The following is a 13,519-nucleotide window of genomic DNA, read 5'->3' as shown; positions in this document are numbered from 1 at the left end:
TGGGAGGGCGGAGTGATTTAGAGGGGGAGGACAGAGTTATTTATAGGGGGAGGGCGGAGTGATTTAGAAGGGGAGGGCGGAGTGATTTAGAAATAAAATTTTGTGGTTAGAAAAATAAATAAATGAACGAGAATGTATCTTGTAAAAAATTAGTTTCTTAAAATTATTGCTCCAAATTGTTTAAAAAAGATACAACATGGGAAGGGGGGGGGGTTACTCCCACTAAACATATTTGTGTCAATTATAAAAAAAACAAGACTGTTAGAAAATAAGCATTTTTTTGCTCATGTTCCAATTGTTTCCAATGGATTTTTTAAAAAAGAAACAACATTTATGATCAATTATAAAAAGGATTCCACGCACATTAATTATTTTTTGCAATGACTTGATTTTGAATCCCTCTGAAAGACGATTTTTCTCTATTTTGTTTGTTAGCCTTAACGATATCGTTTTACATAACAGTGTTCGATATGGGTTTAAAGGTTTTTTTTGTTGAGCACAAAGTTAATTTTGAAGTAATTACCTTAAAGTTGGGTGTATTTATAAAACATCTGGGGATAAAAATAAATTATATTTTGGTGCAAATTATGAATATTTGGTGGCATTCTAAAAAAGGGGCAAATTTAAGTCTGGTGGGGAAATTTGAATAAAATGTGTGAGTATAACTTTAAAAATCCAATTTGGAGGCATTTTTTATCTAAAAAGTTTAAAAACTTAAACAATTGAAAACGGACATAAAAACTATGCCAATAAGAAATTATGAGTAACTATATAAACTCTGCCATAATAATACAATAAAGACGACTTTCAATATAATTTTTTTATTTTTACCAAACTTTCACGCAGCATGGATGCACGTAAACATGGAAAAAATTAGAAGCGGTTAACTATCAGCTTCTCTTGTTTACTTGTAAACTTGTAATTTGAAAAAAGCTTGTTATTAATCAAAACTTACATAGAAAAGTCGTCTTTATTTTACTGATATGAACGCCGACCAATGTAGTTAACGTCAAAATTAGAAAATCTGAGTTTGTGGCGAGTGATCAGATGATTAATTACCGTTCCGTAGGTATTCTGAAGCTGCAGAGCGTATTCATTATCTTTAAAGAACTCATCCATGGAACCAGAATCAGATATTGTACTTCCATACACTGTCAAATCTAATCTACCAATCTAGAATTCAAAGTCATTGGATTTTACAAGTTTTTACTACAGTAAAAACCAGAAGTAGCGTTGTCTTCTACAATTTAACACAGAAATTCGGAGACCACGAAAAATTTATATAAATGTCGTCTTGACAATTTTTCAATGGGAATTACATTTTCAAAAGCCATAATATTATTATGTCTGCTAGAGTTTATTTTATGAAAAGGGTAAAACACTGTAAAGATGTGTCTATAATGTCTCCGCAAGATGAACAGTGAAGACGGACAAGTTTACTCTGTTTGTATACTGCAATTTTCTTGTTTTACTAAGTACAACCGTATGCAGTCAAAATATAAACAAACAAAATGTGAACATAGCAGAAAAAACTCTTACAGATTACAGCTTTCTCAGTAGGTAATAGGTATCACTATACTAAATCAAAGAATTATCTAAAAAGACGATATCGAATTCGTCACTGAATTCTCATGTTTATTGGGACACCCTGTACAATATTTCACTTAAAAATTTTGCAAAGAAAGCGGCAAGCTTAAACCTGCAGTCAACCGTAAACGCAAGAAATTCGAGAAAGCACATTTCTTAACTTAGAGAAAGAACAAAGGCGACAATCATAACATCGTTTTATGGTTTTCACTGAAGCTTAACTAACAACAAAAATCCAGCAAAGGAGCTAAGTTCAAGCCACAAACTCAAATTTTCAAATTTTCCTACAACTTGATGGTTTTAACCTTTGATATTTCTAATTCTAACTTAGACTAATTGATCTTACAACTCGAAATATCAAAAGGTCTACAACATAATGTTGCAAACATATAGGGATTTAAAAATCTGAGTTTATGGCAAAATTTTATTTTTTTTAATAATAGAATTTTTTACCGTTTTATCGGCGGTAAACGTCCAGAAAGCTCTCATATTCCTTTTCAGCTTTTCAGAGGGTACTACATATAAAACATCTATATATTTGTATATATAAAGAAATAATCACTTAACTCATGAACCCCTTAAATAATGTGCCTCGCGTTGTATTGGGGAACTTGGTATAGAACAAGGGGAATGTTCTTAGCTAATGGTTCAATAATTCTAATTTTAGTAATTTGAGTTTGACTTCTACTCAGAATTTTTTTTCCATGTTAAGCTAGGCTTCAGAGGGAGCTACATATAAAACATCTGTATATTTGTATATATCTTCTTAAAATAAGTCTAGAACATGTTCTATTGTTTATTAAGATTGGTTATTGCTGGACACTGTATTTCCATGCTAGACTTTCTTCAGCAGCATTTGTTTATTTGTATATATATGTATTGTATATATGAACCCCTTGACTCCTGGGAACCATGTAAATTTTCTTGGTGTGATCTGGCGGAAAATAAATTCTATTCTGATTATATTCTGTTTAATGTTTACCTGACACAACTTGATCGCTGAGCATAACCTTGATTCCATCTCCAGAATCAGTATCAATCATAACACTTGGGACAACTAGGATACATATCCAGTATAATAATAGATCATTTTCTAAGGTACTGTTGACTAAGGTTTATTTAAACAGTTCCACGTCCGATTCACAACTCTGTACCTGATGTTGCAAGCTCAAACGCAAACCCAATGAAAAAATTTCTGATAACTAAAAAATCTGAAGCTAGAAACAAGTGAAATGGATCTGTTTACACTGCACAATGGCTGTGTCTCATGCTCATTGGACTTTTTAAAGTTATAATTTGATTCTAAAATTCGGCATCCTATTTAAGAGTTTCTGGTATATCAGAACTGAAAAAGGATATGTGAGGATAAATCAACGGCCAAGGCGTGGCGACACTTTAAGGTCGATTCAGTCCTGAAAATTGATGCAACTTTTCAGAGCAGTCTGGAGCAGTCAGATATATGAGGTTTACAAGGTACTTCTGGGAATCGGACATGTCACTCTTTATGTAAAGGGTCTCTTTAAATCACAAACATTTTTTAAGACAATATAATGTTTAGCGGGTTACATACAGGGTGTCCCACGAAACATGACAGTTGGTAAATAGTTTTATGTCTTCTTCCATATGCTGTATTAGATATTAATGACTTTTTTAGAGATAACTTTTTGGTTAAAATTATCATTTCATATAATTAGAACTTTTATGTCATAATTCTTTAATTAATATTTGCATAAATGCCTAGACCAGAAAAAGAAAACTCTGAAGTTTTATTCAACAATACTCTCTTAAATTTCCGCTTCTGTATAATAGACATTAAATCCTATGTAGAGTGATTGGACCTAGAAGTGTGCACATTTTTGTGTCCAGGTCGTATTGGTATGCATTGCATCTATTCAGGATCTAAATCAAAAATATTGTTTCTAAAAATATTGCTAAATATTCTGCAAACTATTTTCAAACTTTTTACTTGAAATTTTTTATTTTAAGAAATAAATATGCATGGAAAAATTCTAAAATCACTTTCTAAAATGTTTAGTAATATGGTTCGTTTTTAAGGTTTCTGGACTTTTTATTTAAAGGTTCCAAAAACATCTTTCGAAAAAGCTTTCTTTACATTGCCAGATTTTGACACTATAGGAGATCCATGTAAAAAATGAATAAAAACTATCGTTTTTAAAAGGTTTTTATTGTTTAGGATACAAACTGGGCATAGTTCGATAAAAGCAAACTTCTACAGTTTACAGTTTACAGTTTACAGTTTACAGTTTACAGTTTACAGTTTACAGTCTACAGTTTACAGTTTACAGTTTACAGTTTACAGTTTACAGTTTACAGTTTACAGTTTACAGTTTACAGTTTACAGTTTACAGTTTTGAAATATTGTAACATTCACACATTCACACATTAATGTGGACTTTGAAAAAGTAATAAAAATTCTTAAAACAAGGAATTATCACTAATTTATTTTCTTAATTGTCATGAATTTTTGAAGTCTCCTTACCCTTTTTATATAAATCAAACAACGAGAAGCACAAACTATCTGAGTTTCAGTCCAGGCAGGTGGCTCCTACAAGGTACAGAGTGTCCCCCAAAACATGACAGTTGATGAATGGTTTTGAATGTCTTCTTCCATATGCTGTATTAGATATTGAATAATTTAAGCAGTTTATTTCATTAAACAAATCATTTACTCAAATATATTTCATTTTGAAATCCATTTTGCTATGATATGACTGCCATATAATATTTTTTATTATTCTCTTTGGTATCAAACAACTTAACAAATTATAGAAGAAGACATTTAAGCCTATTCACCAACGGTCATGTTTCGTGGGACACCCTGTAGACTAAGAATATTGCAACGAATTTCTAAAAAACGTTGATAAAATTCGACAATTTTTAGTTTTTTATATTCTAAAAAAGAAAACAAAATTAACACAAGAATAATACTGCAATCAAGCAATCTTCTTTGAAAAAAGTGAAATTATTAATATAAATAGGTCTGCACAATGTTTGGTGTCGTGTTCAAAGCACCATCTAAATAATAACTCGAGTCTAAAATGTAAATTGTCCTTTTATTGGAAAAAAGGTTTCACTCTCGCATATAGAAAAACTTGGGTTTGGAAATTAATTTCGATATACTTTTATATCCTTATCAGTCCTACAGAAAATGACCTTAAAGAACGGCGGTATTAAAAAATTGTGTCCGAATTTAATGAACTTAAGCCGCGTCCCAATTCCCAAAAAAACCGGTTTTAATTGAGCGCCGTCTTAAATCTTGAAAAATTTAATACAAATTTGAGAGGAAACAACAAAATTTGAGCAGCAGCTTAAATTTAAATCGCGTCTCAAATTCTTTAAATTCGGCCTGAGGAGTCTAATAATTGTCTTCCTATTTCACAGTTTTATGGGTCCTGTCCATGTTTGCAAATAGTTGCAATTTTACGCTTTTTATTTTACCTGTTTGATGATAAACGATGAATCCTTAAATTAATCGTAAATATATTTTTAAATATCTTAAATTTATGTTTTATAATTTTGAAAAGTATTTTATTAAACATATGATTTAGTTGCATCTGATGATAAAAAGGCTTAAAGGGACTGTAAGCGTGACCCGGACATACAAATATGTCAATGCTCGAATCACAACTCCACTTTTAAAAGTTTTGCCTGGTCAATGATATTATTATTAAATGTTTATAGTTTAAAAAACAGATTATTTTGAGTTATGGGTAATTTACAGGAAACACAATACGAATTAATTAAAATCTTTTAACCCTGAAAAACAACAATATCTTCCACATTTTTGATCATTTCAAGTATACCATTGTGAATCGGGCATTGCATCAGGATATTTTGTTGAAGTAAAAAATAAGAAAAATATATTTTTAGATTCCTTGAGGTATCCTGCTCTGAAGTAGGAGGAATAGGACCCAGTAACAGCAGAAAATATCAAACTAAACTTTTTAACTTATAATTTTCATGAAAGTGCTAAAAGATAGCGAATTTGACAACTCGACTTTTCCAAGAAAAAGAAAAGAAACAGAATAAGTGTTAAAAAAATAAAAGATAAAAAAGCGAAAGAGAGAAAAATTAAAACAAAGAGAGAAAAATTAAGAGAAAGAGAGAGAAAGAGGAAAAGCTATTTTCTCTGTTCTTTGCATGGTAAAGATTAAAGGATGAAAGGAAAGAACAAAGAAAAGTAGAACAGAAAAATGTAGAAAAATAGGACGGTTAAAAAGAAATACATTAAAATACTGTCAAAAGTCAAAACTGCAATAGTAAGAAAAGTTCTTTATATCTAATAATATAAAACCCTTAAAAAAATATGACTTTTTTGCATTCTCCTTCTGCATTTATCCCGGAGACATGATATGACAGACTGCATGATCACTGATCAGTGATCGAGAAAAATACGAACTTTTTTCGGGTCAATTTTGATCCTTAAAGGCCCCGGAACTTTTCCTGAAGCTGTTAAAAATAATAAACCATCAAAAACTTTTGAAAATGATGGATGTAACGCGAACCTTTTTAACTGAATAAGGAATATATCTACCCCCAAACAAAGCCAGGTATGGCATGATCAATTCCATTTAGAAAATCATCGCGTAAACTATTTTCAGGATGTCACACCTAGCTCTGTATCTATTTGAAAATCGGTTAAGGTTGGTTCTGCCTTAAATTTTTTCGAAAGTTTTTAATGGTTTAGCATTTTTAACAGATTCAGAAAAAGTTAGCTGTAAGGACTTAATGGATCAGAAGTGATCCAGCAAAAGTTTAAATCCTGATTTCTTCTAATTGCATTTGAGTTTTGAATAATTTTGAAAAGTTTAGTTTTCCTAAGAGCTGTTAAGCACCAGACTAATAATATTTGATGTTGCATTCTTTTCTTTTTCTATTCCAAGACTGACAACGTGCAACCAGACTTAATCATTTTAATTTTTAATGAAATCATAAACAGAGGCCAGTGCTAGGCAGTTTTCTAAGGGACTAACGAAGTGACCCCTTATACCCGAAGCGATTAACAATGGTACCGTTTAAACCTTCTTCTGAGCAAAATTTATGAACATTCTCGTTTTTTCTTTAAATTTTAATTTTGAAAAACAAAGACATCTTTGTTACCTATAGAAAGGCTTAGTTTATAGGGTACCGTTGTCAATCAGAAAAAAACACTCTAAATGATGGATTATTTGAAATAATGTCTACAGTTTGGGTTTACAACGAAAAGGAGAAATCGTTTCGCGAAAATTTTTGAGATTGCATTTCGTTCGCTCGCGAAAAAACGAAAATTTCGCGAAAGAAAAGCGTAAATTTCCAAATAATGTCTACAGTAAGGGTTTCCAGCGAAAAGGAAAAATCGTTTCGCGAAAATTTCTGAGATTGAACATAGAATGTAAAATCATCCTGTAAATATTTGCTTTTATTTAAAAAATTAATTGAACCTCCGCCACCTGCCAAAATTCCATAAAATTTTACAACCATAAATTTTCTGTTTATATTTATAGATCCTAATTGCAATAAATACGTTAAATATTTAAATATTTCACAATCGATGGATCCATGAAATCTTGAAGTATCGTTAATAAATTATAAATTTGCAATTCGCAATGCACTTACTTGAGAAAGCCTTGGTTTTTAGGCTTTAAATAGACTCTATAATTCAGGGTCAAAATATCATACTCCATTTTCAAGGATTAAACTTAAGCAAAAATTTATTCTAAAATTCATTTATTAATAGGGTGAAAAAACATAGCAATGTGCAATGTGCAATTATAAAGGTGTGTGTGTCAGTGTGTAAATTTCGTCGATTTTATAAATATTTTAACTGTTTGTTTTGTCTCAGATAATATATGTATCTGGTTTAAAAACTTCGGATTTTCAAATCTAAAATTTAACACCTTGACTGCAGCCCTAAATGTATACAAATGTTATTTATAACACTTTGAAGATATTAAAATCTGACAAAAAAACTTAAAAGTAAATGAGCCTAAAATTAAAAAAAAAATTTGTGGGGATCCATCTCAAACACCAGCATTCTTTATAAAAGCACAAAACATATTGTAACAGATGAATATGAATATTCAACTAATCCCATCAACCTTGAGTATTTAGTTAAAAAAAATAAAAGATAAAAAAGCGAAAGAGAGAAAAATTAAAACAAAGAGAGAAAAATTAAGAGAAAGAGAGAGAAAGAGGAAAAGCTACTTTCTCTGTTCTTTGCATGGTAAAGATTAAAGGATGAAAGGAAAGAACAAAGAAAAGTAGAACAGAAAAATGTAGAAAAATAGGACGGTTAAAAATACCTTTCGTTCCTTAAACCCTTTTATAATCCACCCTTTGTTCCTTAAATCCTTTCATAATACACCCTCCGTTCCTTAAACCCTTTTAAAATCCACCCTTCGTTCCTGAAACCCTTTCATAATTCACATTTTGTTCCATAAACTCTTTTATAATCCACCCTTCGTTCCTTGAACCCTTTTATAATCCACCCTTTGTTCCTTAAACCCCTTCATAATCCACCCTTAGCTCTTTAAACCCATTTATAATCCAACCTTCGTTCCTTAAACCCTTTCATTATCCACCTTAGTTCTTTAAACCTTTTTATAATGCACCCTTCGTTCCTTAAACCCTTTTAAAATCCACCCTTCGTTCCTTAAACCCTTTCATAATACACCCTCCCTGCCTTAAACCCTTTTATAATCCTTATCCGTATAATTTACCCTTTCCTGTAATATGTTGTACTCTAAAACCTAATTTATTCTGCTAATGTATTTTAGAACTAGTTCAAGAAACCAGCTTTCCATGTTTACAATTCATAATTCGATTTCTAATCAGAAAGTATGATTTGCTTTGAGTGTTCTAGGTAATTAGCTAACTGTCAATATACTTTGAACGAAATGGATAACACAGATAGCTAGTTAATCTCAAACTTAAAGGGAGTGTACGCGTAATTTCAAGTGACCCTCCGCACAAAGAGGGCGATACCCGGTTTACAAAGGTACACTTTACACTACTGTCTGTTTATTGAGTACAGATATCTCTACCGGTCAATCTTCCGAGAAGCGCTGAAATCCCTGTATGTTCAGCATTATTAAAATATTCGGAAGAAAACATTCATTTTCTGACACGTCTCGATAGTGAATGTTAACACTTTTTTAATGCTGTTTTAAATCTGACACGCTAACTCGAAGAAATGTAGGGTCACTTGAAATCATGTCTTCAGTTCCTTAAAATATACGTTTTTTAATATTTGTGTTGTTAGTATTCCTAGTAGAGTATTTTTTTGTTGCTGTAAAATTGTCTCAAAAAAAAAATCACACATATACTGAGTTATAGCAATAATGTCGTCTGCCTTTCCTTTCTTTTTCCAGTTTTATAATTTTCACATTCATTATTATGAATTTTAAAGTGTAATCTTGTTATTGATATGGATTAGTAGAGGTTTAAAGTGTAATCTTGTTATTGATATGGATTAGTAGAGGTTTTCTGAAGAGTTTTGTCAATAAGTGTATTTTCGTGGATTTTTCCCGCGTTAACTGGATTCTCCGGAGCACAGTGTTAATTGATGTTCCTGGAGAGAGAGGGAGGGAGGGAGGACAAACCCAACCCGTTTTACTTCCGACCCTCTCATGACGTCATATGGTTTTAGAAGATTCTTTTACTGAATTGCACGGCAAAAGACGACATTTTATTTTAAAATAGTTTTTTGTTAGTGTTACAAAAATTATTTGGAGTGAGAAGATTATCGTCAGCGGATGTCTAAATTAATGCTGCATTCGTCTATAATTAGCATACAAACGTTTTTCACTTTTTGCCAAAGGAAAAACGGATGTGGGTCGGAGTCTATAGGGGGTAAGCGCTTGCCGCTAATACAATTTTGTGACGTCATTTGTTGGTCGGAGGTAAAACGGGTTTGGGTCGCCTTCCCCCCATCCCTGGAGAGGGAGAGAGGATAGTTCAGAGCGGAGCTGAGAGATTTATCATTTACTCTGACCAAACTTTAATCTTGCGCAATAGTGACATAGTCGGTTACAAACCATGGATAGATTCAGACCTACAGGGTTACCCATAAAGGATGAGACTTCAGAAACGACTTTATGGAACTTTTTACTGTCTTTTTTCTTACAATTATCTGCAACTGTAAACTTGGTTCTTTGTGTAATCACTGAAAAGGCCATAAAAAGACATCTTCAAGGAAGAAGACTTAGTTCAACCTTGAAATCGTAATTATTCAAATAGTTTTTGGTCGTCTTTACAGTCTCATCACATCCTATGTGGGTAACCATGTAATAAATACATACAGGGTGTACAATATCATATTGGATTGTTTAAAGAGCTCAAATTATTGATTAAGGTAGATACGCTTACCAGGTTTTTTGGGAAATAACTATAATAAAGGAACTCAAGAGATAGATATATTTATTTCAAAGAAATGAGTAAGTAAATCTGTATTTGTAGACATCTATCTTAATCAATAANGATTACTTATTTTCGACGATAAGAGTTAATTTTTATTTTCTCAACCTGTTAATAAACAACTAATTAGTTTACTGTAGAATGTTTGCTACATTTTTTGTCGTCGTTATCTAATAATAAAAAAAAAGATTCTCAAAACGTACCCATCCAAATTGACAATTTTGTACGTCGACTTCGCGCTCAAACTGCGTAATTTTAGATCTTTAAAACGTTTTATATGTCTCAAATCAATCCTAAAAAATTACTCTACAATACTGCAATCTCAGTTCAACCCCCATACATTGCCGGTCACTCCCTTTAAAGTAATTTTGATTACATATAAAAACTAAATTAAATCTAAAATAGAAAAAAATTAGAGAAAAATAAAGATTATAGATGTAAAAAAGTTGTTTATTCCATGAGGCATTAAATATGACAATTGAATATTTATTTAAATCCCAAACTAAAGGTTAAATTCGGTGTTCTGCTCTTGAGTAAACTTTGTTACACAGAAGTGTGAAGGGACTTTCATTAAAAAAAATAAAACAATTTAATCATAACAGGAAAATGATAAATAGCACCTTAAGTTGTGAGAAAAGTCCAGGACAGAACTTAGGAGACAAAATCCATTTTTTTTCGGAAAAAAAAATTAGACTTAACAGGTGATACAAAAATCAAATCTTTCCAAATTTTTTATCATTTAATTCATTAATAAAAAAAGCTATTTAACGCTTCATAAACAATTTTCATAATGAAATAATATTTGGTTTGCCAATTAGTTTGTTTGTATGCGATAAACGTCTAAACACCTGCACCGATCAGGCCCAATTTTTTGTGGTAACTAACATGAACCCAGGAAAGGATCACCTTACCGGTTAAAATATAAAACACAATTCTCAAAAATAGTTTAGACTTGAAAAGTTTGTTAAAATAAAAACTGAAAAATCTAGGAAATTAGTTTTTAAGATGAACGAAGAAAAAGTGTAGCCTAGTAATACTTTAGTCTTTAGTCTTTATAAGCATTAATTTTTTTTTTAAATTGGATAATAATTTTTTTTGTTCTTTCTTAAATTTGAATTTACGCCTAAAATTGCGTATTATCTAAAAAATAACTTACTGTTTATGTGATTGTGGAAGTATCATTTTTTTAGAATGATAGAATTAGTGATTTTATACTTTTGGTTCTTTCTTACTTTTTCAGGTATTTTACAATTTTGTGGTTAGAAAAATAAAGAAATTAACGAGACTGTATCTTGTAAAAAATTAATTTCTTAAAATTATTGCTTCAAATTGTTAAAAAAAAAGATACAGCATGGGGAGGGGGGGGAGGGGGGTTACTCCCACCAAACATATTTGTGGCAATTATAAAAAAAACAAGACTGTAAGAAAATAAGTATTTTTTGCTCATGTTCCAATTGTTTCCAATTGTTTGTTTTTTTAAAAAGGTTTTTTTTGTTGAGCACAAAGTTAATTTTGGGGTAACTACCTTAAAGTTGCGTGAATTTATAAAACATTTGGGGATAAAAATAAATTATATTTAGGTGCCAATTATGAATATTTGGTGGTATTCTAAAAAAGGGGGGAAATTTAAGTCTGGTGGGGCAATTTGAATAAAAATTTTGAGTATAATTTAAAAAAATCCAATTTGGAGGTATTTTTAAGAAAGGGGGCAAAAATAAAAAGATTCTGAGTTAGATTTGAAAAATGTTTTTTGAGTTTGCTTCAAGAGTTGGGGGCATAAATGAGTGTGTGTTTAAAAAAATTACTGTGGGGACCTATTTTTTCAAATTTTCGTGAAAATTAGTCATATTTGGAACTATATGGGCCCCTATTAAGAACTTCTTGCATCCCCTACGGGGGGGGCTTTCCCCCACTGCCCCCCGTAATTGCCAAAGAGAATAGAATATATATTAGAGTGGAATTTACTAGAAAAAAGTGTAAAACGGCCATTTTGTTGTACTGTTTCCATACTGCAGGTGTACTTCACATATTTTTGCTATATCACTTTTTGGGCCCTGGACTATCATTTTATAGAAAATCTAAAATTATTGTTAAAAGAAAACCAAATTATGAAATAGGCTGGTTTCATAATTGACCAATTATCATTGACTCTATGGCTTTCACGTTCCAAACGATGATTTTCCGTTATAACTATAAGTCAATTGATGTTTTTTATTCACCTAATTCATTTTATAAAGTTTATTTAACAGCTTTAAAAAATTCGAAATTGAAATGGATAGTCTAGAGAACATACTGTATTAATGTACTCNATACTGTGTTAATGTACTCCACTGCATATAATTTGTGAACATTTACATGATTTGTACACTTTGAACTTCCTTTCAGGCTAAAAAGGACTGACAAAATTCATATCGAGGGTTTTTTAAAATTCCACTCTAATATATATTCTATTCTCTTTAGTAGTTGCGCGCCTGACTATGAGTACCCTGGGCAACGCCGGGTTCCATAACTAGTATATATATATATAGGTGTATCAGGTGTTTACGACTCCTGGGATAAAAAGGATGAAAGTGCTGCTGAAGAAAAGAAAATCCAAACCTCTGAGAAAACCCCTGGACAAGATAGAATTCTAGCCGATATTTTCACTGAAAGTAAGAAAATGTACATTTAAATATAATATTCAACATTAAAAAAAAAATTTGTCTAAAACTAATTCATAAATCTACGCATTCCATATTTTTATTACAAATTTTAATTAAAATAATTCAAAACTTTGATAGGCACCGAGAACATAATTATCTACATAGCATAATAATGTTTTTTTTCGGGTACAAATCAAAATACACCTTTTTTAGTGATAGAACAGCTTCCGCTCTTCCAAGATTTTTCCGATCCTGCTTTTGTCGAGTTGACAATCGCCGGGATCACGTTCGCCCCCTACCTGTGGTATGTCGGGGTGATGCAGCCGGAAAACATGTTGATCCACATGACCCAGAACACCTTCAACTACTTCTCCTCATGCATCTTCTGGTTCTTCCTCATGGCGATAACTCAGGTCGGGAGAATATGTAAATAATATATTTAAAGGGACTGCTGATGGATTTCAAGTGATCTTCCATTTATCAAGAGGCATGCCCGATTCACAACGGTACCCTTTACACTGTACATTCCTTGTTAGTGTACTGCAATCGCGCGGTTTATTCGCAATTAATATAAATAAGAATATCTACGAAATCCTTGATCATACAATGGTTTAAAGGGTATCGCTATAAATCGGACATACCACTTTATAAACATAAAGTTGCTTGAAATTAAGCTTACAGTCCCTTTGAACAAACTCTTGTAGGATTTCATGTGACCCTTCAGTAAAGAGGAACTCAAGGAGTATGAAATATAAGGGAGATATAACTGACGCGGCCCGACCTACCATATGATTATACATGCTTTGCAGACCATACTTCATTTGAATAAGAAATATTTGTCTGATGTACAATTATCGCGTATACAATAACCTATT

General features: G+C 31.5%; 1 protein-coding gene across 1 annotated transcript in view; it reads right to left on the bottom strand.

Annotated features, from left to right (window-relative positions):
* LOC111694783 (uncharacterized) overlaps positions 1–6,507 on the bottom strand; it is a 19,921-nt gene extending 13,414 nt beyond the window's left edge. The window contains exons 1-8 of the mRNA XM_023463812.1: positions 6,426–6,507; positions 5,483–5,543; positions 5,047–5,070; positions 4,088–4,153; positions 3,426–3,486; positions 2,570–2,644; positions 2,041–2,102; positions 1,060–1,173 (exon numbers count right to left, since the gene is read on the bottom strand). Of these exons, the coding sequence (XP_023319580.1) occupies positions 1,060–1,173; positions 2,041–2,102; positions 2,570–2,644; positions 3,426–3,486; positions 4,088–4,153; positions 5,047–5,070; positions 5,483–5,543; positions 6,426–6,469 (507 nt within the window). The 5' untranslated portion in view covers positions 6,470–6,507. The remainder of the gene's footprint in view (positions 1–1,059; positions 1,174–2,040; positions 2,103–2,569; positions 2,645–3,425; positions 3,487–4,087; positions 4,154–5,046; positions 5,071–5,482; positions 5,544–6,425) is intronic.
* Between the last annotated feature and the right edge of the window lie 7,012 nt (positions 6,508–13,519).

Source organism: Eurytemora carolleeae, unplaced genomic scaffold (genome assembly GCF_000591075.1).
Source record: "Eurytemora carolleeae unplaced genomic scaffold, Eaff_2.0 scaffold22, whole genome shotgun sequence".
Classification (NCBI taxonomy): domain Eukaryota; kingdom Metazoa; phylum Arthropoda; class Copepoda; order Calanoida; family Temoridae; genus Eurytemora; species Eurytemora carolleeae.
Note: the sequence above shows the minus strand (reverse complement) of the source record. Positions and strands in the feature narration are given on the sequence as shown.